The sequence below is a fragment of the Lithobates pipiens genome, unplaced genomic scaffold (genome assembly GCF_037356315.1).
Source record: "Lithobates pipiens isolate NorthernLeopardFrog02 unplaced genomic scaffold, aLitPip1_a1.2 Scaffold_22, whole genome shotgun sequence".
Taxonomy (NCBI): domain Eukaryota; kingdom Metazoa; phylum Chordata; class Amphibia; order Anura; family Ranidae; genus Lithobates; species Lithobates pipiens.
The window spans coordinates 122,944,579-122,969,120 of NW_027507784.1; the positions used below are offsets into that span (position 1 = coordinate 122,944,579).

General features: G+C 40.3%; 1 protein-coding gene across 1 annotated transcript; it reads left to right on the forward strand.

The window, feature by feature from the left end:
* The first annotated feature begins 507 nt into the window (after positions 1-507).
* On the forward strand, positions 508-22,590 carry NDUFA10 (NADH:ubiquinone oxidoreductase subunit A10). The gene is made up of 10 exons (XM_077448197.1): positions 508-672; positions 6,796-6,964; positions 12,484-12,696; positions 15,504-15,590; positions 16,495-16,616; positions 16,736-16,815; positions 18,038-18,092; positions 19,806-19,891; positions 22,127-22,235; positions 22,325-22,590. Exons 1-10 carry the CDS (start codon positions 610-612, stop codon positions 22,391-22,393), a joined length of 1,053 nt encoding a protein of 350 aa, XP_077304323.1. The 5' UTR covers positions 508-609; the 3' UTR covers positions 22,394-22,590.
* The last annotated feature ends 1,952 nt before the right edge of the window (positions 22,591-24,542 follow it).

A 24,542-nucleotide genomic window follows, 5' to 3' on the forward strand; every position in this document is an offset into this window, starting at 1 on the left:
GCGCTCATCCTTATTTACAGCCCCCACTCATCTGTGTAGTATTATTATTAATGTGGAATGTATGTTCCTGTTGCTAAAGAACATTATTTGTTATCAAGTTGTTATGGGTACAGTTCTGTTTAAAAACAAAAACAAACATAAATCTAATTTTTTTATTTAAATGTCCTAAACATGGCATTGGTAGATGATTAAAAATTGCTATTCTCTCCTTTTGACAACGTTAGTAGTTTCCTGGCTTTCACATGGATTCCGTATCTATCAGGTTTCCTATTCAGAAATGCCAGTCTTTATATTCTCTTTAGCGGTTTTCTTTTAAACCAGGGTCACACATTTTCACAGAAAATTCTTCTAAGCTGGCACAGGTCTTGGGAGGAGACCCGGCCACTACATGACATGTCACTACCTTCTCCATATGTCTGTGAATAGTGACATGACAAGGAACGGTCCTGACAGCGCAGCACTCTCTCTTCCGGTACAATTACTTTTGCACCGGAAGACATTTTCGCTCCGGAATCTGCAGGCAGCGCAGAAGGCGCCCCAGTGACGTCAATTTTGTGCGCCGACTGTAGGAAGGACCCCGGCGCAGGTTGTCCCAGGAAGGACAGAGACATGTTTGGGACTTCAGCGATCCGTGGTTTTAGACTGTCCTGGAATGCTGGGGTCGTTGGTGTGGTGAGGATCGGGGGGCAGTGTATACAGAGAGGGGGAGATCATTGTCATTTCGTTTACTAATGGAATTTGTCTGCCATTAACCTTTTATTGACAGCAGCTATTGCAATAGTTCTGTCAACTTTTGTGACATATACAAGCACACTGCATGGAGGTGTCATTGTAATGTTTGCTCTTTACACTGTTGAGATAAAAACAATGGTGCTGTCATTGCTGGCCTGCTGTTTATGGTACATGCTTCAAGTTTGTCTTTGCTCTATCTTTCCTTTATTACCTGAAGGTATAACCAAAGGAATAATTTTTATTAATTTTATACAGGATTTTTATAGCACCAACAGTTTACGCAGCACTTTATAAAAGTGAGATGGAACAGTTACAATACAATAAAATACAAGAGGGTTAAAGCGGAGTTCCTCCCGTTTTTTTAGTTTATTAAAAGTCAGCAGCTACAAAAAGCATAGCTGCTGACTTTTAATAAACCGACACCTGTCCAGCAATGCAGCTGCCCGGAGCCTTACGTCTTCACGGCCAGGCGCACACTGCGCATGCACTCTGCTATTGGCCAGCCAATCTTCTGGAACCTGTGTTGTGTCTCAGAAGATCGCAAATGGCAGGGAGGGGCTGCCTAAGGCGAGAGGAGGAGTCGCTTAGGTGGCCGAGAACAGGAAGGAGGAAGTGGGACAGGAAGTCCCACTGAAAAGAGGGTACACCCCCCCCCCCCAAAAGTAGCATGTCAGGGGACGAGGAGTGCTTAAAGCGGAAGTTCCACTTTTGGGTGGAACTCTGCTTTAAGAGGTTCCTGCTTAAGAGCTTACAATCATACAAGACTTTTCGTTTTGGATGGAAGGTAGAGGGATTAGAACACCTGACAGTTTTCTTTTTCTTTTTTTTTTATTGCTCTCTGTACCCCTCTTTTACGGAGATTCACCCTTTCTGTTTGTCCTGTTTACCATTATCATCAAAAGTAAAAGAATAACCCCTATGTCCAGTAAGAAATACCATAAATCTTTATTGAAACATCTTCTAAATGCCGCTAGGGCATGCATCCCCATCTTGTGGAAACAGCAATCCCCTCCTACAGTATCGCAATGGTTTGCCAGGGTGAGCGATATCTAACAGATGGAATGCTTGACCGCTGCCCTCAGGGACAAGACGAAGGAACATAATGTTCGATGTCTGTAATGGGACTCGTTTTATTTCTCAGATGAGTACTTGACCTACTCCCAAATTGAGACTATTCTCATATTGGTATCAGAATCCTTCTTGAGCTGTTGACCCGCTGTTACTTCCTGCTTTGCCTCCCCCCATATCCCCCCCCCCGCCCCCTTTTTTTTTTTTTTTTTTTTTTTTTTTCTTCTCCTCCCCTTTTTTTTATGTAGCCACCTGGGGGAGATTTACTAAAACTGGAGCACACAGAATCTGGTGCATCTGTGCAGAGTAACCAATGAGCTGCTAACTTCAACTTGTTCAATTAAGCTTTGGCCATAAAAGCTAGAAGCTGATTTGTTACTGTGCAAAGTGGCACCAGATTCTGTGTGTACCAGTTTTAGTAAATCTTCACTCTAGTGTGTAGGGATGAGCTCTGGCGTGTTCGCACACTCCACGTGCAGAGCCTGCCAGGAAGTCGGCGCAGCGCTGCGCTAATCACAGGCAGTGAGACATTGCCCAATCTCTGCAGCCGCACATTGGGGCAATGTCTCACTGCCTTGCGCCGACTTCGTGGCGGGCTCTGCACATGGAGTATGGGAACACGCTGGAGCTCATCCTTCCTAGTGTGTATATTTCTTTCTCTCAAAAGAAAAAAAAGCTACCCGATATGCGCTGTGCAGCTGCTTTGGGGCCTGGACTTAGTTTCCCTACACTATGTAAGGTTCTTGTTTAATTCCCCCCCACCTCATGGTAGTTATGCACCTACCATTATGTGCCATCTTCTCGGTATGTACATGGCAGACATGTTCTCCTATGGGAATTTCTACAAAATACAGGTTATATGCACCGTGAAAGCCATGGCCTTCAGCCTTCAAGTAGGGTATGTTATTTAAAGAATATTGGCTGGTGGCTTCAGTGCTCTCTTTAAACCAGGGATCTCAAACTGTTGGCCCTCCAGCTGTTGTGAAACTACAAGTCCCATGAGGCTTTGCAAGGCTGACAGTTTTAAGCCACACTCAGAGGCATGATGGGACTTGTAGTTTTGCAACAGCTGGAGGGCTGCCAGTTTGAGACCCCTGCTTTAAACCCCTGTTTGTATTCCCACTGTTAATGATTATCATTAAAAATGGACTGTCATGTTGTACTGCTTGTCATTTTGCATACCTTTTTTAAATAAGGAATAAAAAAAAAAAAAAAAAAAAGTAAATCCCAAATTTTGGGCTGTCATCAGAACAAGGGGGGAATCTTGCAATAGAGACACTAGTTCTGGCGACAATTCGGGATTACCTCTCACTTTCTGCTTTGGCCATGAGGCGGGAAGTGAAGGGAAACAGATCTGACAGGGGTTATAATCCTCCCTTACGCTATCCAAAATGGAAAAAAAAAAAAATTGCCTTTAGTTCTACTTCTCAGGTCACCTGCCGAATGCCCATAGAAAGTCGCTTGCTTGGCCCCACTCCCTCATCACTGGCTGTGATTGACAGCAGCGGGAGCCAATGAGGAGGGAGAGAACCTCCTCTCTTGTGCACAGTGCTGGGTCAAGATTGGGCTCAGGTAAGTATAAGGAAGGAAGGAGGGGGGAGCTGAATGCAGAAGGTTTTTATCTTTATTTTTTTACTTTAATTCATAAAATGAAATAAAGTAAGAAACCTAGCATAGGGCTGTACATATCAGGAGATCCCCAATAATCTAGCAGTGACCTAATTGCCCAAAACAAAGCTATGCATGTCTGAAATCCCCCAATAAACCAAAACTAGAAGTAATCTATAGTGAGGTAAAAAAACGTTTTTGATCCCCTGCTGCTTTTGTACATTTGCCCACTGAAAAAGTAATGATCCGTCTATAATTTTAATGGTAGGATTATTTTAACAATGAGAGACAGAATAACAACAAATATCCAGAAAAACGCATTTAAAAAAAGTTATAAATTAATTTGCATTTTAATGAGTGAAATAAATATTTGACCCCTTCGCAAACCATGACTTAGTACTTGGTGGCAAAACCCTTGTTGGCAATCAGAGGTCAGATGTTTTTTGTAGTTGGCCCCCAAGTTTGCACACATCTCTGGAGGGGTTTTGTCCCACTAATTTTTTCCGGTCATCTCCAAGTCATTAAGGTTTTGAGGCTGACGTTTGGTAACTCGAACCTTCAGTCTCCTCCACATATTTTCTATGGTATTAAGGTCTGGAGACTGGCTAGGCCACTCCAGAACATTAATGTGCTTCATCTTGAGCCACTCCTATGTTGCCTTGGCCATGTGTTTTGGGTCACAGTCATGCTGGAATACGCATCCACAACCAATTTTCAATGCCCTGGCTGAGGGAAGAATGTTCTCGCCCAAGATTTGACAGTACATGGCTCTGTCCATCGTCCCTTTTGATGCGGTGAAGTTGTCCTGTCCCCTTAGCAGAATAACACCCCCAAGGCATGATGTTTCCACCTTCATGTTTGACAGTGAGGATGGTGTTCCTGGGGTCATAGGCAGCATTCCTCCTCCAAACACGGCCAGTTGAGTTGATGCCAAAGAGCTTGATTTTGGTCATATCTGACCACAACACTTTCACCCAGTTCTCCTCTAAATCATTCAGATGTTGATTAGCAAACATCAGACGGGCCTGTACATGTGCTTTCTTGAGCAGGGGGACCTTGCTGGTGCTGCAGGATTTCGGTCCTTCACAGTGTAGTGTTTTACCAATTGTTTTCTTGGTGACCAGGGTCCCAGCTGCCTTGAGATCATTGACAAGATTATCCTGTGTAGTTCTGGGCTGATTCTTCACCGTCCTCATGGTCACTGAAACTCTACAAGGCGAGATCTTGCATGGAGCCCCAAACCAAGGGAGATTGACAGTTATTTTGTGTTTCTTCCATTTGCGATTAATCACACCAACTGTTGTCACCCTATCACCAAGCTACTTGCCACTGGTTTTGTAGCCCATTCCAGCCACTGGTTTTGTAGCCCATTCCAGGTCTACAATCTTTTCCCTGACATCCTTGGACAGCTTTTTGTTCTTTGCTATGGTGGAGAGATTGGAATCTGATTGCTTCTGTGAACAGGTGCCTTTTATACAGGTAACAAGCTGAGATTAGGAGCACTCCCTTTAAGAGGGTGCTCCTAATCTTAGCGTGTTACCTGTATAGAAGACTGTGAGCCAGAAATCTTGCTTATAGGGGATCAAATACTTAATTCACTAATTTAAAATGCAAATCAAATTATAACTTTTTTTTTTAAATGCGTTTTTCTGGATATTTTTGTTCTGTCTCACTGTTAAAATAAACCTACCATTACAATTATAGACTGATCATATCTTTATCAGTGGGCAAATGTACAAAATCAGCAGGGGATCAAATACTTTTTTTTTTCCTCTCAATGTAATTACCCAAAACAGGGCTCTGCAAATCAGGAGACCTGACACCCCCCCCCCCAAATAAACTAGATTGGACCACATGATCTAGAACAAGCTAATGCGTGTTAAGAGATCCCTAATAACCTAGAAGTGAACGCATTACCTAGAACAAGCTTATGTACTGTATAAAAGCTGGTGTAAATTCCAAAGTATTGTCTGGGAAGGACTGTCAGGCTTTTTCCAAGACTACGTTTGCACAAGTGAATAGCAGCTATGGGAGACTTCTGATTCCTGGTGGTGTTTGACAGGTATGAGCAGCTAGCTGCTGCTGAGCCTATACAGTGAGACAGCATTTACCTTAAGTGATTGCGGCTGGATGCCCTTTACACCGCAGCTGTCAAAAACCCAAAACGCTAGTGCAAATGTAGCCTATGTCTAGCCATACACATGGAAGATTTCTCATGTTCAGCCTCTTGATTCCCCTAATCACATCAAACAGAATGGATGGGAGGAATCTCCAGTCAAAGCACCCATGGCTGTGTAAATAGCCAAACAGTGACGGTATCGGTTTGGATGCAATCACTGTTCTGCCGACAGTTTTCCTCCCGGCTCCATCAAATTTTTAAGCAACATTTCTTGAGCTGGATTGTGCCATTCACAGCTTGAATTTTGGGAGATTTTGCGGTAACAGCTGTATTGGAGCCATGTATGTCTAGCTTTAAGCTTTGTTTATGTATACCTGCATTCACTTGTAAGTTCAGTGTTGCCTGTAATTTGCAGCCAAGAGCCTATCTGTCTATCACTCATAATTTCAGTGCCATTCGCCTCTTCATCCAACTTCGGTGTTTTTCCAGCCTTTGGCAGTAGTTGATGTGGAAAGCAGCACTAATAAGATGTCATCACCACTGTTCTCTGTGTCATTGTACATGAGTTATGGGGATTACAATGACTTTTTTCCCTTGGGGGGGGGGGGGGCAGTTCATATTACTATGTACTCACAAGATGTCATTTAATTTGGAAGACTGAGGACATGTAGTGGCTTAAAGGAAGCAATTTCTGTGGGGGACAATGCCAGAGAGGAGGTGAGTATTGCATCCAGAACCTCCTTATTTTTTCTGCCTGGAGTTGGTGAAGGTCTTCTGCCAATATTTGGTCCCTTATTCAACCTACAGTGGCTTCTTGGCTGGTTAACCACAAGCTCCTGGGGGCGATACGGCTTGAAACACGTTGGGGCGTGGCCTGGTTTTAGCGCGTACTGAGGATTCATACACCTTCTTAAAGGGACTTTTCCCTTTTTCATTAGGCATTATTCCTTTTCACATTGGAATACATCTTGTGCCCCAATACCGCGTTTGCATATGTGTTTCAGGCCATTGATTCATCGAGTAGTAGAGAAAAGTAGGACTTTTAAAAAGGAATATTTGTTGATGCTTTGACTTTTTTTTTTTTTTTTTCCTTCTTTGTATATGTTTTTCGGTCAGTTTTCTATTTTTCCATGACAATATGATGTAGCAGATTGCAGCTTTTGTTTTAAATGTATACAATAAGTTTAAAATTATTTTAGTTCTAAGTATGATTGTGACCCTCTCCCTTTTTTTTTTTATTTATTTTTTATTGAAAATCTTGTGAATAGTCCCAGTTTCATGTCAGCTCAAAGCATGGGATTCAGTATGGCTACTTGGCATACATGCTCGGGGAAAGAACATCCAAACGATTTGGACCAAACAGTAAAATCATTACAATTGATGGCAACTTGGCCTCTGGCAAAGGAAAACTTGCACAAGATCTAGCAGAAAGGCTCGGTAAGACAAATCATTGTGTTATTAAAATGTAACACCGCTTTTTTTTTATTTTATTTTTTATGCAAAATAGTTGGTTACACAATTTGTTAAAGAGTGAAAGTGTCACCTAAAACAATAAAGCTTCTAGAAGTTAAGTTATAAAGTGAAACCACTTAAACATGTATGCAGCATCCTTAATTTCTCTCATTATGCTTGAATGCCAGGCTGTTCTGAAAGGGCAAAGCTATTTACTAAATGCCTAAAAAAATGTTAAAATGACCTGAAATGTCAAAAGAAAGACATACTGTACTAATGCAACCTCTATTTTTGGACCATTTAGCCTGTGCTGTCTTAGTCCACTATTAAAATCAACCCTTCTGCCTGTTATTAGTGTGTTGCTGGGAGACCATGAAGGCAGGTTCTGCCTTGGATTTTGACCATGGACCAGCAAATACTCCTTTTTAAGGTTGGGAACATTCATAAATACTGTTTAACCCCTTCAGCTTCTGGAGGTTTAACCGCGCCCCGGGTTGTACATAAATAAAATGTTTTGTCCTTTTTTTTTCACAAATACAGCTTTTGGTGGTATTTGATCATTTCTGCAGTTTTTATTTTTTCCACTATAAACAAAAAAAACCCAACAATTTTAACAATATTTTTTTAATTTCTGCTATAAAACATACCCAAAAAAAAAAAATCTCCATCATTTTAGGCCAATATGTATTCGGATACATATTTTTGGTAAAAAAATCCCAATAAGTGTATATTGATTGGTTTGCGCAACTGATATAGTGTCTACAAACTGTGGGATGTTATTATTATTTTATTATTATTATTTTTTTTTTTTTGTAGTAATGGCTGCTTTTAGCAACTTACAGCAAGAATTTGATATTGTGGCGGACAAATTGGACACCTAACTGACACTTTTTGGGGACCAGTGACACTAATACATTGATCAGTGCTAAAAAATATACACTCACTGTACTAATGACACTGGCAGGGAAGGGATTAACATCAGGGGCATTCAAAGGGTTTAATGTGTTCCTAGGGAGTGCTTTGACTAGGGGAAGATAAAGAGCTGGTGTTCTTGCTTAGCAGAAACACAGGATTAGTACATTCCCCCTCTGACATAATGGTGGTCTGCCTTGTTTACATAAGCAGACCGGCGTTCTGCCTGTCTCCTAAACGATCAACAATGCGCACGACCCTGACCCAGGAGTGCCAGATCACACTGGAATAGAGGGGCTGCCCTGCCGCAGTATATGTGTGTGGGGCGGTTAAGCGTTAGACTGATAGGTATTTAAAGTTAGATAAATTGCTACATCGAGCGATGTGCTCCTTTGCAGGTGTTTTCTGCGCTCTCACGGGCTTGGCTGAGAGCAGTGGGAGCCATTGGCTTCTGCAGATGTCAGTCATATCCAGTGAGGAGGGGGAGTGGGGCTGAGCCGTGCTGTGTGTGTGTCAGTGGACACACACAGCCTGCCTTAGGAGAGAGCCCGCAAGTGAGCCACCATAGGAAGCAGCTTCCTATATTGGCACATACAGAAGAGGCGTGTCCAGCGCTGACGGGAGACCCCAGAAAAGGCGGCTTGGGGCTTGCACAGAGCAGGTAACATAATGTTTATTATTTTAGTGAAAAAAAACGCTTAACCGCTTTAAGATTGCGTTATATAAGTGAGTTCCTTCGGCAATGGTAGAAATGTGGACAAAATGAAAGGTAATTCCAGCCTAACACTAGATATGCTTAAGAATGTTCCCTCCCTCCTACTACCTATCCTGCATAAAAAAACTGATTTGTATACTTACTTAAACATATCCAATTTTTAGTCCAGTTAAATCAGGGCTCGACAAAACCCGGTCGCCAGGTCGCATTGGCGACTAGAAATAGCGACCTCGCGCCTGGGGCAGCACAGCTGGGGGTATCCTGTGTCTGTAGACCCCCCCAGCGTGATCGCGTCGGGCCGTTCCGCCGGCGGCCGAAAATTTAGGCCGTGGCTTTGAGGCCTTCTGCGGTCCTATGATTCCTTATGGAATCTGGCGCCCTCTTGTGGTCGCCGTTGGTATGACAAACCAGCAATGTTAATGAAGATTCCTCTGCCTGTATTATATTACCTGCCTCTTCCCTTTATTTAGAACCCCCTAAACATTATATATATTTTTTATTCTAACACCCTAGAGAATAAAATGGTGGTTGTTGCAATACTGTCTGTCACACCGTATTTGTGCAGCGGACTTACAAGCACACTTTTGTTGGGAAAAATAATTTAGTTAATAAAAAAATAAGACAACAGTAAAGTTAGCCCAATTATTTTTTATATTGTGAAAGATAATGTTACGCCGAGTAAATTGATACCCAACATGTCACGCTTCAAAATTGCACCCGCTCATGGAATGGCGACAAACTTTTACCCTTTAAAATCTCCATAGGCGACGTTTAAAAAAATTCTACAGGTTGCACGTTTTGAGTTACAGAGGAGGTCTGGGGTAGAATTATTGCTCTCGCTCTACCGATCACGGCGCTACCTCCTATGTGTGGTTCGATCACCGATTTTTATATGCGGGCAAAAATTTTTTTGAAAAAAATAAATAAAATGTCCCTCTAAGAGCTATGGGCAATGACTTGGAGACGGGGGGGGGGGGGCGGCGACGGCGCTGCTATCTTCCCCTCACTCGTCTCCATGTCAGGCCAGGGACAGGTCCGGATCGTCGTCACGGACCTGGCTCCTAACTTTTTAAGCTGGCTCCTAGATTCCAAGCAAATTTGTCAACCCCTGAGTTAAATGATCACGCAGGCTTCGGGAGTGGCGGCTGCAGGGTAGAGGTCAGTGACAAAAGCTGGGACATGGGAGCCTATGAGTGACGTCATGGCTCTTGGACTTCTCTGCCATTGTCAAGTGCTCCCTGACACAGGGGAGCTAGAGCTGCAGGATCCTCTGACTGGACCAGAGCAGACTAAAAATAGGTACGTATACAGATCTTTTTTTAACACAGGTTAGGCAGGATAGGTAGCAGGAGGGAGGAGGGAATATTTCTAAGCATAGTTCGTGTTAGGCTGGGTTTCCACTTTAAGTTTCTATTCATAATTACTAATAGTGTGTTTATCATATGATGTAGGTTTGTTAATGCTGTGTAGCAAAAATTAAAAATGTGTCCCTAGTTGTGCTTATACAAAGCATCTCTATGTGTAGGTGCTTATTTGATTTGTTGTGGAGTGGTAAGTGAACATTAGTCTAGGGGGAGAGGACATGGAGCTCATCATTCAGGGAGTGGTGGTTTTCTAGTTGTTCATCAGTCTGGGAGGAGATGGAAGGTGTTCATCTCGGATATAGAATTTTGCAATCTATGTGATTCAGATACTTTTTTTTTCTTACTTTTTGGATACTGAAATGAATGTAAATCCTGCCAAATCTTTAGTTAATTAATCACATTAAAACAGGGCCTAACCAAGCTAAAAGTAAGCACTAGCCTTAGTGCGAAACGCGTCAACTGTTAGCATCTTTTGCTGTGATGCCATTTGCTGTGTCCTGAATATTATTTGAATAAAGCATTGTTTTAGCATTGGAGTGTGGCCGTCCAGAGTTCTGTCATTAACCAAGCTAAACTGTTTTGGTATCTAAATACAGTAAAACCTTGGATTGCGAACATAATTTGTTCCAGAACCATGCTTGTAATCTGAAAGCACTTGTATATGAAATTCGAATTTCCCCATAAGAAATAATGGAAATGTGGATGATTTGTTCCACAGCCATTTATTCATAAATCCTTCCGTTTTATAGTCCATATAAAAAGATTCTAGAAATGTGATTGCGTAACCATAAAATGTCCATCCACAAATAGCCGCCTCCACAAGGGGATTAGAAGCGAAATCCAGCAGGAGCTACAGAGTATAAAAGGAGAAGAGAGCTGCCTCTAAGTGTAGAAATATGGTTACATTTAATGAAGGTACAACATTTAGCAACTCACATGGTTGATGATTAAAAAAAGAGGCACATCTAAGTATGCAAGCATCCGGGGGAAAGCTGTCCACATAGACCATACTCTGCACCGCCAGCTCTCACAGCTGTCGGTCTGCAATCATGACTGGGAAGAATACCCTGCAGTAGAGCACTTTGAAAGCGAGGCACGCAGCGTGGAAGGGACGACGTAGATGGTGGTGTGGAGGACAATCTATGTGGATAGCTTTACCCCGGATGCCTGCATACTTGGATGTGCCTGTTTTAATCATCAACCGTGTGACTTGCTTAATGTAATCATATTGCTACACTTGGAGGCACCTATGTTCTGTTTTATACTACTACTTAAAACGCACTCAAACCAAGTTACTCTAAAACCAAGGTTTTACTGTAGTGTGATTAGCTCTTCTTTTTCTACAGACCTTCCCATTTCACACACCACCATGTTTAGTCTTCATAATCATTTGATCAGTAAGAAGTGAGTATAAAATTGTTTGTATAGCCTAATTTATAATTTTTTTGCCATTTGCATCCCTTTGGAGAGATTTTCCTTTGCTTCCTGTCTCAAAAGTGCAAAAGGAAGTGCAATTAAATCTCTACAAATTAAGCATTTTCCCCTCTTAAGCCGTTATCACTGGATTATATGTTCAAATTTCCTTTTTCTGATGACTGAGAAGCTGTAAGCTGTGAAGGCAGCCATGCAGGGGTATAAAGATGCAAGGATGCTTGGCTTCCCAGCACAGCAAAAATGATCTGCCCAGTGAGTGGTTGTTCCTTTTGCTTGTTGCTTTTTATGATGGCTGAGACATTTTTTTCTCCTCCTTCCCCCTTTTTTTTTTTTTTTTTTTTCCTGATCTCATTCTTTTCTTCTTTTTCATCCAACTGACCTAACCATTTCCTCTCTTTGAATCAAAGTAAAAATAACAAGGTACAGAAACCATTGGAACTTTGCTCTACAAGTCGTCTTGTTTTGGTTCATTGTGTTATTTGATAAAAAAATTGATACTTTTGGTTTATGTACCAATATTGATAGGTGTCAGCTCTGTGAATATTGTTAAATAGAATGGGGGAAAAATACATTTTTTACTAGTAAATGCATTGTAATTCCAGCTATACACAGGTAATTTTTCCAGTAATTCCAATCAGAAATTATAAAACAAATGAAGATAAACTACCAATACAAGGAGTCCCCAAGTTATGATCATCCAACTTGCAAACAACAGCGGAAAACATTGGAAATGCTGTTCTGCGCATCTGGATTACGAACACATCTGACTTCAGAACAAACGGGCAGTCCCTAACCTGTTCGTAACAAGGGGACTGCCTGTAATGGTTTTTGTATTTATAGTATAGTACAGTATGTTGACACATTCCCTAGAACCATTAGATTGTTGAAAGTGATTGAAATTACTAGAAAATTGCCTTGTGTGTACCCTGCATAAGAAGTACAGATTATTGAATTCATTCAAAAGTGTGAAAGTTACTGTTCCACCAAATGATGAGCAAATGTTAGTGCTGATATTGGTTATTTGGATTTAAGGTGCATCTTGCAGAGCATATCTTAGGTTTAAATTTTCTTTTCTACAGGTATGAAGTATCTTCCTAAAGCAGATCAGTTTTATCTAGACAAGACCATGGATGGAGATGTCCCCCCCTCAAAATACGCTGGCATTTGCAGCCTGGAAAAGTTTTATGAGAACCCAAAGAGCTCTGATGGAAATTCATACCGTCTACAGAACTGGATGTTTGGCATACGCATGCTGCAATATGCAGACGCTCTGGAACATCTTCTAAGGACAGGTATAATAAATCCATGCAATTCAAGGGAAAAACAGCAAGTGTATATTCTCTGAGCCAAACGTCTTAATTCATGAGCAAAAAAATTGTTTATGGAACCAGAAAATGTACATATTGATGACAGTAGAAAGGACACAAAAACATTAGTTGAGGCTTTCATTTTTTTCAGCCTTATTGGCCTAGTGTGCAAGGTAACTAGACTTTCATGTGTTTTTTTATTTTTTATATTTTTTTTGCAATAAAGCTTCAGTGCATTTTGCTGATAAGGCCTTACATGACTGTATTTTCTCTTTTTATTAAGTTGTATGTAAGTAAAGAAATACATTTGTTAAAATCGTCTTTATGGGTTCTGTTTTAATAAATCCCATTTTCACATAAATTTAAAGAGTCTGTCTAAAGCCTATATTGAATATCCCTTTTACTCATTAGTTGGGCATTTTTTTGAATATCCTAATTGAGCGACTGCTCCTACATCATCCAATAATTTGGTCATCTGATATACCTTTTATTGTATTTGTGATATCCTACTTAGCATCTTGCAAAAAAATTCCTAGTAATGGCTTTTTCTAAACCCCCTGTGTGTTTTCAATTGAAAGCAATGCCATGCATTTTCAACTTGCATTTCAATGCACTGTGTATTTGTATTTCACTTTACCATCCATGCGGGTCATGATGCACATTGTGATGCATTTTATAGCATGTGTGAACCTATATTTTGATGCATTTCCATTGCTTTAATGGAAACGCATCAAGCAAAAGTGCAAAGGTTTAAATCCAGACTAACTGCTAAGTGTAGTAGTGGGAAATGCATTAGAGGATTCACATGTTTCTAATTCCTTTTTTCAGTGAGTGAAGGTTCTTTATCTTAAAGAGGGATTCCACCAAAAAAAAAAATATTAAAAGCCAGCAGCTATAAATACTACAGCTGCTGACTTTTAATAAATGGACACTCACCTGTCCCGGGTTCCAGCGATGCCGAGGCCGATCGATCTCTCGGCTGCTGCAGTCACCATTCTAGGTGAGGGAATCAGGAAGTGAATCGGCTTCACTTCCCGGTTCCCTACTGCGCGAGCTGCGCAGCGCAATAGGAAATCTCTGCGCTGTCACTGGGACCCGTGTGTGTCCCAGCAGACAGCGCGGCAGGGCAGGAAATGGCGTAGACTCCCACGGGAGTCTATGCCCGGAAGTGGGTGAAAATACCTGTCTTTGACAGGTATCTCCACCCCCTCCCCCCTGAAAGGTGTCAATTGTGACACCGGAGGGGGGGAGGGATCCGATCAGCGGAGGTTCCACTTTAGGGTGGAATCCCGCTTTAACCACTTGCCGACCAGCGCACGACTATGTACGTCGACAGAATGGCACGGGCAGGCAAATGGGCGTAACTGTACGTCCCTTTAAATTTGCCGCCCTGCCATCGGGAGTGCGCCGCCAGCGGCGCGCTCCTGCGCTGGTCGGGTCCCCCGTGAGTCCGGTCGCGGGACCCACGGACTCGATCGCCGCGGGCATCCCCGCGATCGTCTCACGGAGCGGCCGAATGGAGGAAATGCTGTGTAAACAACATTTCTCTATTCTGCCTAGCAACTAGTGACGCTGATCTCTGCTCCATGTGATTGGAGCAGAGATCAGTGTTCACTAAATGAAAGCCCAACCCCCCCACAGTTAGTAACACACCCCTAGGAACACTTAACCCCTACACTGCCACCCACTGGTTAACCCCTTCACTGCCAGTGTCATTTACACAGGAATCACTGCATTTATATAGCAGTGATTATTGTATAAATGACAATGGTCCCAAAAATGTCCGATGGGTCCCCCACAATGTCGCAGTCACAATAAAAATCGCTGATCGCTGCCATTACTAGTAAAAAAAAAAAAAAAAAAAAATTATTAATAAAAATGCTATAAAACTATCCCTATTTTGTAAACGCTATAACTTTTGCGCAAACCAATCAATCATCGCTTATTGCGATTTTTTTTTTTTTTTTTTTTTTTTTTTTTTTTTTTTACCAAAAATATGTAGAAGAATACGTATCGGCCTAAACTGAGGGAAAAAAATGTTTTTTTTTATATATTTTTGGGGGATATTTATTATAACAAAAAGTAAAAAATAATGCGTTTTTTTTCAAAATTGTCGCTCTATTTTTGTTTATAGCGCAAAAAATAAAAACCGCAGGGGTGATCAAATACCACCAAAAGAAAGCTCTATTTGTGGGAAAAAAAGGACGACAATTTTGTTTGGGAGCCACGTCGCACGACCGCGCAATTGTCAGTTGAAGCGACGCAGTGCCGAATCGCAAAAAGTGGTCTGGTCTTTGACCAGCAAATTGGTCCGGTCTGAAAGTGGTTAAGCAACTCCAATTGGGCTATCATTCATTTTTAGTTTTTTATGTTATTGTACAATGGGTAGCTTTATTTCTACCTGAAAGTTGCTGCCACAGGCAAATTTTAACTATCCTGGAAAATATGACTTTCTGTTGACATCCCACTTCCCTCTTTCTAACCTTGTATAGAATATGTGTTGTGGATGGCAGGAACTCACATTTAACCCTTATTTTTGCCACTGTAATAGTTGCAGCAATGCGGTATGTGGGTTCTGTCTTTTTCACCAGCCTAAAGGGGGAGATGTCAAGGTGCTTATGATCTTACCTCATTCGCTGGTTGTCAAAGGAAAGGCATTTTCAATGTGTTGGGGAAATTTCTAGCTGATCCCAAAAGTGGACTCAATTTTTTGAGTTTTTTAAAAACTACAGAAAAATATAATTACAGTAGCATAATTCTGTACAAATAACTGAAATGTTTTTGTTTGTAAGGTCAGGGAGTGATATTGGAACGCTCTCCCTACAGTGATTTTGTTTTCCTTGAAGCCATGTTAAAGAATGAATACATTCGCCCAAAATGTAAGTAAAATATGTTTTTTTTTTTTTGTAGATGGGATTAATTCAACTATGTTATTTACCAAGGGGTTCCAGCTGTTAGGATGATTGTTTCTTGTTTTTGAGAAACATTAATAAAAAAAAAAAAAACAGTTTGTTACATATTTAAAGTCTAGGTGATGTTGACCATAGAATATATGATTCCTGATCTTTGTCCTCTAACAACCCAATACCCATAGAAAGGGATGGCCACTACTTGTTACTGCACATGCCTCAAGCTAACGTGGTTTCTCCTGCGTTCGATTGTCCCACCACCCCCCCACCCCCCTTTAAAAATGTAATGAAAAATAGTCTTTGAAGAACAACACTCCTCCATATATATGTGGCTTACCGTTACCTTCTTGACCTCGTGTATGTCTAGGGGTTTCCCGAGGTAGATGGCCCAAGAACTGCAGAGACTGACACCAGATCCACTTGAGGGCTTTTTATTTGCAAAGAAGAAGTAGACAAAACACAGTCTCTCAAAGAGGGTTTAGGTAAAAAGTCCAGGTACTCTTGGAACTTATCAAATAGAAAAGTCTCTCACATTAGAAAATCCAGAGAATAGCCATTCACAACTGGATCCTCACCTTTATCGGATAGTCCTTTTTCTCACTAGGCCTAGCAGCCGATAGAGTGCTCAAGCAAAGCAAAGCCTCTGCCACAGACTTGCTGTAGGACACTTCAATAAAGTCTCTGCCACAGACTTGTTGTACAGGGATATCTTAATTTATAAAGAACTGCTTTTTTAATGTCCTTTTTATTCCATTAATTTGTGCAGAGGTCACTAATTTTTTTGTATAGGTCTCTGAGCTCATATTCTCATACTGTTATTTACTCACCTTTCAGTCTGATACTATATCTATATAACTTGCCTTTCTTGTCTTAGGCTTGGATCATTATAATGAGATAAAGGATGTAAGCATCGATGAGTTCCTGCCTCCACATGTAGCTATATATGTGGATGTCCCAGCTACTGATGTGTACAAGAAGATTCAAGAGAAAGGAGATGTAATTCTTTAATCTGGTTTATTATTTTGATATTTCATTCCACGCAAACTACATGTGCACTGTCTGATTCTTCTTGTCATTGGCTTTCTGATACTACCTCTACACTATTTTGTTTTCAGGCTATTGAAAAGAAAGTTGCTCTACCATATCTTCAGAGTATTGAGGATGTATACAAAACATCTTTCCTCCCCAAGATAAGGTGAACTAAAGTGATTTTTTTTTTTCTTTTTCATTTTGCACAGAGTAAGGAAGGATTATATCACCTTTTTTGTCATGTCTCATTGAGGATATTTCCCTTACATCCTGCCCCAAAGCAGGAAGTGAGGGAAATCCCCTGTAGTCACCAGAGCTAGTGCCCTTGTTGGAATATTTCTCCAAAAAAATATCAGTAGTTGCCTAATGATATACTGTGATGGCTTTTTTTTTCTGCCTTCTGGCATTGGCCCTGTGCTCACCACAATCAACTTTCATGGCTTCTGAGGTTACAAGCTCCTTAACTGGCTCTCACACAAACCTCCCTGCTCCTGCACTCAGAGGTGAGCACTGGTGAAAGGAAGGTTCAGAGGGTTACAGTGGAGCAAAGGTGAGCATTGCTGAAAGAGGTACAGGGCATATTGCATTTTAATATTTTAGCACAAAAGTCGATTTCTTTGTTGTTGATGGTGGGATGCAGAGGTGAGCTTTGGACAGGGGAGAGAGATGAGCTGCGGGCGGGTAGGTGCAGAGGTAAGCAACAGACAGGGATTGCAGAGTTGAGCTGTGGACAGTTTTGCAGAGGTGAATAATGGGTGTTGCTTTTTGAAGGTGGAAAGATTTTCAATTAGAGATTTTGACTTGGTGGGGAGGGACAGCACACTGTACAGAGATCAGTGTTCAGTTGGATTTGTTGGAAAGCCATTTTTGGTTGGTAAACTAGCATGCTACACACCCCTAGCTTTATGTAAAGTGGTTCTAAAATCTGAAGGTTTTTTACCTTAATGCATTTTCTCTATTAAGTGCAAAATCACACAGAGCAGGTAAGTTTAACATTTTTGTTATTAAAAAAAAAAAAAAAAAATTAAAAATAAAGGATTCACTTTAACATTACCCCTTTAAAATTTGGCCACATCCATCCTATGATGGAGCGGGCACAGCATGCCACATCACTGCTTTCCCACCTGGGGGGGAGTGAGCTCATTCACCTATCGTCTGACAAAAACGCACTGTATACAGTTAAAAGATGAGAGAATTTCACACTTTACAGTGGCTATCAAGATTTGGATGAAGAATCAATAATGTTACGCTTAGCATAGCTTCTCTTCATTTTTAGTTTGCACTGGAAGCATAAAATTGAAAATCTGATTAATATGGGCAAAACAACTACTTTTTATTTCAGTTGCATAATTGTTTAAACGTTTTCTAAACGTCTTCTTTCGTTGTAGTGAGACAACTGAGGTTTTACAGTATCCTGGAGGTGATGCACTGAATGTGGAACAGGTAAAGAAAAAGAGGGATCTTGGAGAGATAAACTATAGTTGATATCTAGTTCTTGCTATAGGAAGAAACTAAATGTGACAGGTACTTTTCTGTTATCCGGTGTTGCATAAAAAGTATTATATTTTCTTAATCTTTTGTTCATTGAAGGACCGTCTTTCTTTGTAATGGATGGGTTTGATGTCAGCACTTAGAGAAGCAGGAAGCTAGGTGCAGCTAAACTAAAAACACGCCCATGGGGCGAGCCACTGGAAGTTGCCAAAGCCCCCTATCTGCAGCAAGGAGTTAAGTTATTTCCTAGCATCTCAAAAGTTAGGACATGGAGCTTTTATAGTTCCTAGTTTTTGTAATTTACTTATTGATGATTTTTTTTTTTTTTTTTTCGTCTTTTGGAGTTTTTAGCTCTAGTTTAGAGCTGCACGATTAATCGTTAAAGAATCGAGATTGCGATTCTACCCCCCCCCCCCCTTCCGATCTTAACACAGCATTTTCCTAATTCAGTGCAGAGAGTTCTCTGCTCACAGCTGTCAAAAAAAGACAGCCTGCCAAGTGCTTAGGCTGAGATAAAGAGAAACATTGTAACAATTTGGTTCTTTAGAGCAAAGGGATGAACTTTGGGCTGTAAATGAAGTCAGTTTAACTGCTTAAAGACTAAACCTTTTTCTGACACTTGCTTACAAGTTAAAATCTGTATTTTTTGCTAGAAAATTACTTAGAACCCCCAAACAATAAATATATATATATATATATATATATATATAATTTAGCAGAGACCCTAGAGAATAAAATGGAGGTTGTTACAATATTTTATGTCTCAACATTTGCCCAGCGGTCTTTTAAACACAATTTTTTTGGAAATAATACACTTTAATTATTTTATTTTTTTACGTAAAAACAGTAAAGTTAGCCCAATTTTTTTTGTATAAAGTGAAGATGATGTTATGCCATGAGAATCGCGAGAGAATCATGATCTTTATTCTAAGAAAAAAAAAAATGTGATTCTCAATTTGGCCAGAATCGTGCAGCTCTAGTTCTAGTCAATGGCTTTTTGTCCTGTCGATGGATTTTTTTGTTTTTGTCTTTCATTGAAGGACACAGTATCTGCCCAGTCTTATTTTGGTCTTGGTGTTTATGTCCTATACTGCTGGCTACTAACTGAACTCCTTGCTGCAGATGGGGGTTTGGCCACCTTCAGAGGGCCCCCTGGGTGTGTTTTCTAGTTTAGTTGCACTTGGCTTCCTATTCCAGTAGATGGCAACATCAAATCTATCCATTATGAAATATGTCTGTGTCCTTTAATGAACGCAGAGAAAAGGATGGATTTGGATTAAAAAGTTGAAAATGCCCAGAAGTAAATTATTTTCCAGAAGCAGTGCTGTCACCCCCCATGCCCCATAATTATTTGGGGGCCATAGAACCCACCATTACCTTTTTCTTTTACTTGTGCTTTGTTGAGTTACTCATATGGTGCTTCTAACACTTTTTGCTACGGCCATACCTAATTATTATTATGAGCCTAAAATCACAAAGACTAGGCACGAATTAGTTAATTTTGTGACCCTCAACTCAGGATTTTAATTTTTTTTTGTTTTTGTTTTTTTAAAGAATTGCCTTGGGAATAGGGTTGTTTTTTATATTATATCAATGCTGGATAATTATATTTCCTAAATTGTATGTTCTGCCATGTATCACCATGCTCTGTCCCTACCTTTTTAGGTTGTTGAGGACCTCGAATACGTAAAGATCACTAAAGGTCCATGGTTAGAGCAGTCTGACGTCTCCTTCCATCATTTACGTCTATTGTAAGTGCTGCCCTATTTTTTTTCTCATTTCAGGCACACCCTAACTTGTACAGCAGGGATATGCTGGGATATATGCAGGGATATTAGTGGACCTCCAGCTGTTCCAAAACTGTACTTGTAGTTCTGCAACAGCTGGAGGTCCGCTAACTGCATATCCCTGTTATAGGGTATAGCTAAACTAAATGTAATAATGATTGAATTGTAATGCAGTTGCAATTTGTTATTTCTGATACAGTAAAGGACACAGGCATAATTTTACTTGGTTCTTGAAGACCTCTTGGGGGTAGGCCCTTCCAAAGCAGGTGTAATCTAAGCAGCTTTATACCCACCTGAACACTTTTGCAGGGCGCATCCCACAGGGGAGCTAGGAACCATCACTGCTTGGTGTGTTGAGGGGAGGAAACTACATCCATGCCTGGCTCCTCTCTGTGATATAAGAAACCAGAAGCAACAAGTATTTGGTCACCTCCAGTTTCAGTTCTTTGTTTACTGTTACCAGCCAGTGAAGCAGCACATCGGACAGATCTGTGTTTGATCGGATGCAGTGGAAGAATTTTCTCCAGACTGAAATGGAAACCTTTTCTCAATTTTTCAAATGGATACTGGGTGAATTGTGAGGGAGCCCTTTATTGGCCATACCATGCAAATAATCCAGTGGTATCTGTCTAGGCCAGTGCATTCTAAACCACGTTTTACTGCAGAGTAGATAAAGCATAGAGATTAGCAAAATTTAGTTTAGAGCCTGCATACTTTTTGAAAATGTTTTATACTTATGATTTTTTTTTTTATATTTTGATTTTATAGAAGTATATGTAAACCCCAAATGATCTGTTAAATATAGCTCTAAAAGTGTTTTTGTTATATCTGTTTGAGAAGTGTAAACACCTTTTGATCCTGCCACAAATACTCTAAGGCTCCATGCAAGCTGGAGCTCATAAACTGCAGTTTATTGGAGTTTGGGTGTTTTTTTTAAAAGCCCATAAATTCCACTCTGTTAGCCTATGTGTCCATGCACACATGGACGTTTTTTAGCTTTAATGAGCAGCGTAGTTTATGGGCTTTTTTCTGAACGCCAGAAATTTGCATTCAATGTGCCGTTTTTCAGCTCCAAAAAACAATAAACGCTCATAAACACGCGTTAATTGGTATTCGGCATTCTATTTTTTCAATGCATTGTGGGAGTTTGGAATGCACTGTGGGATTTTTGGCATGTCCTCCTGTGTATTTTTATTAAAAATGGCCATAAACGCTAACGCTCATAAACTCTAGTACAAAACACTGTTAAAAGCAGGTTTTTCAACCAGCGTTTTCTGCCAGCAATCTGGCGTCCAGAAAAAGCTTTTTTGAGCTTCAGTGTGCATGGAGCCTTATAACATAGAAATTTCCCAAGCTATTGCAGTAGACCACAGAACACCTTTCCCTTAGGCTTAATGTACACAGGGTGTTTTTACAACCTCTCCTGAGCAATTTAACTTGACAGATAAAAACCCACGTTTAAAACGTCTGTTTTGCTGCGTTTACATGCTGCGTTTGTGTTCAGAAGCGTTTGAAAACATTTTTTTAATTTATTTTTCAAAATGGCCATGAATAATAATAAAAAAAAGAAAAAATTAAAGTGCCCCTCTGCTTGTGCCCAAAGGCAAACGCATGTGCACAAACAGCGATTGTCCCACACATGTGAGGTATCACCGAGAACGTCAGATCATGAATAATTCTAGCACCACACTTACTCTAAATCTAAAGTGGTAACCTATAAAGGCGTTTAAACCATCGCCTATGGATAGTAAAATTGACGTCATTTGTTGCCGTTGCACAGGTTTGCTCAATTTTAAAGCATGACATGGTGTTTACTTATTTGGCATAACATCATCTTTTAAATTTTACAAAAAAAAAGGGTTGTGTGTTGTTTTTTTGCATTAGAATTCAAAAGTGTTTGAAAAACTGCTGCGCAAATACCATGCAACATAAGAAAATTGCAAAGCCCAGCAATTCATTCTCTAGGGCCTCTGCTTTAAAAAAAAAACGCAAACAAAAAGTGCCAGATATGGAGCTGCAGCATATGATGTGTGTTTTTTTTTTTTTTTTTGGCTTAGAATTGCCTAAAAATAAGGCTCTTGTATTTTGTGGTTATATATCCTTCCACCTTTTTATTTAGATATAGAATAAGAGTAAAGAATATATGTTCTGTTTCTTTAACAGTTATCTGTGACTAACTTTATTCTGTTGCCCTTGCAGGGTGCAAAATAAATTCAAGGTTACCAGTCTCTTTGTCTTGCCAACCTTTATCCCAGAAGTCACAGTTGGAGGATTAATGTATGACAAGTTATACTATCAGTACCGAAATGTAAGAGGCCTTTGTACTGATGCATGTGACTTATTTGTGTTTTGAGATTATTATGCTTTTCAATTTTATTTATTTATTTATTTTTTCAGTTGAAAGGTAAAAAGTATGCAAAGGGATACAATGAAGATGTTGGCGACAAATACATTTGGCTGAAGTGAACAAAAATATTATTAAGTTTTGTTCTAAGAATCTGCTCCCAGTTACTCTACCCGACTGCCTTGCAACACTCTTATTATCATCATGGCAGTTTAGGCATAGTAAAAGTGCTGCCCTATGAGCAGCCAATCCCATGATGGAATTTACAATATTTATAAGACATGTTTTGTCACCCTGAAAAATAAAGATATTGTATGCACTTTTATGGTAAATGTTCTGTCTTTTCTAGATAGAGAAAAATGTGTGTATTGTTCAAACAGTGCAGATTTGCTATGTTATAGGGAACATTTAGAAATTGTGATTTAGCCTAGACCGTACCCTGAAACTCATTCTTTATGTCCTGAAAAATAGTTTGCTTTTTGGTTCTGAGAGTGCCTAGACACTCGTAGCCTCATAGCTAAACATTTTCAGTGTGAAATTTAGGACACTGCTGCCTTTGACTGTTTAGTCTCTGAAGATTTGGTGATAATCGCAAACATTCTCCTGCGCTCACAGTGGTTAACTCAGGGGTACACAGTGCAAAATCCCTTCTTAGTGCCAATAGTCTTGCTGCCCTCTCAGGAAAATAGTTATCCTCAGACTGAAAAACAACAAAGAAAAGGGCGCACCGACCTGGTGCATTACCTCTATAAAATGTATTCAAAGATAAAAACGGCAATAAATATATACTTAAATGTGTTTCACTACCCTGGCTCTGAGGAAGAGAGTTCATCCTAGAAATGCGTCAGCCATTTTTGGACACCTCCTGGTCTTCTGGCAGTACCGATGGACTTGATTAGACCTTCAGGTAGTTGATTTCACTTGCTATTAAATGCATTTACTTCACGTTTGTGAGTATATTTCTCTTTTTATCTTGGAATACAAGGATCAGGTGCAGGGTAGAGCTGCACAATCGTTAAAGAATTGCAATCTCGATTCAACACCCCCTCACGGCCTTAAAACAGAGTCCAGCATTTCCTGGGGAAAAAAATCTTAATAGTATATAGCCAGCCTTAGCCTGTTCTTGCATTATACAATTTTTTTTTTTATAGGGTTAGGGTTACTAAACACTTATAATTTGTATGCAATTAGGCAGGTCCTTGCACTACGTAGTTGTAGGTAAATCTAAAGGAAATTGAATAAGACAATTGTAAAACTGTATGGCCAGCTTTAGAACTGTCTTATTGCATCTTTGGGCAGTACTGAGCCTTCTTTTTTTCCATTGCTGGATAGCAGAGAGGTACAGATAGCAGGGAGGAGGTGCCTGTGTTAGCTAGGGCTCCCTACAGTGAATTTAAAAACTATTTTATTGTTGCAAGAACTTCTTTTTTCTAACATCTGAGCTCTGCAGACCTCCTGGCTTCTTATAATTTAGAATTGATATATCTTACATGTCCCCATTCACATAGTAAAACTTAGAGGAAAAAAAACGTAACATTTGCAGCTTACCCCTTTTAGCTGGTTAAAGGTTTAGGAGTTGGTCTTCTCCATTGTATGTTAATGATAACTGGACTCAGCCAGTCCCAGCCCAGCTATTGGTACAGATCACGTTGATCCTTCTCAAAAAAGGTGAGAAATATTTTTGTTTTTAAATGTATTTATTTTATTTTTTTTGGGAGGGGGGGGGGGGGATGTTACACTGTGTGAATAGGAATACTTAAAGTGGAGACCAAAAAAGTTAAGGTCAGCAGCTACAAATACTGTAATTGCTGACATTTAATATTAGGACACTTATTTGTCCTGGGATCCCGTGATGTCGGCACCCCAGCTGATTTTTCAGTCAGCTTTTGGGTGCCACCGCCAACATTTCCCGAAAGGTGCCAAATGTGGGGGGGGGGAGCAAAGAAGCAGAGTTTCCCCTTTTGGGTGGAGCTCCCCTTTAACAAAAATATGGGGTTTCTCAAATTTGACTGCAACAGTGGAAATACACTTTAATGTAAGACACCTCCACAATTTCTTTCCTCTGCGGTTTTCAGCCTTAGGCCTGATTCACACCTATGCAGTTTTAGTGCTTTTTGTATTTTGCAGATTTGCACAACAGAACATGTTCCATAGGAAACCATGTTATATGGACTGTAGTGCAAATATGCAAAAAGCACTAAAACTGCATAGGTGTGAATCAGGCCTTATAGTGGATAGGAAGAGATGTGCGTGGCTTGAAGATGATTAGCA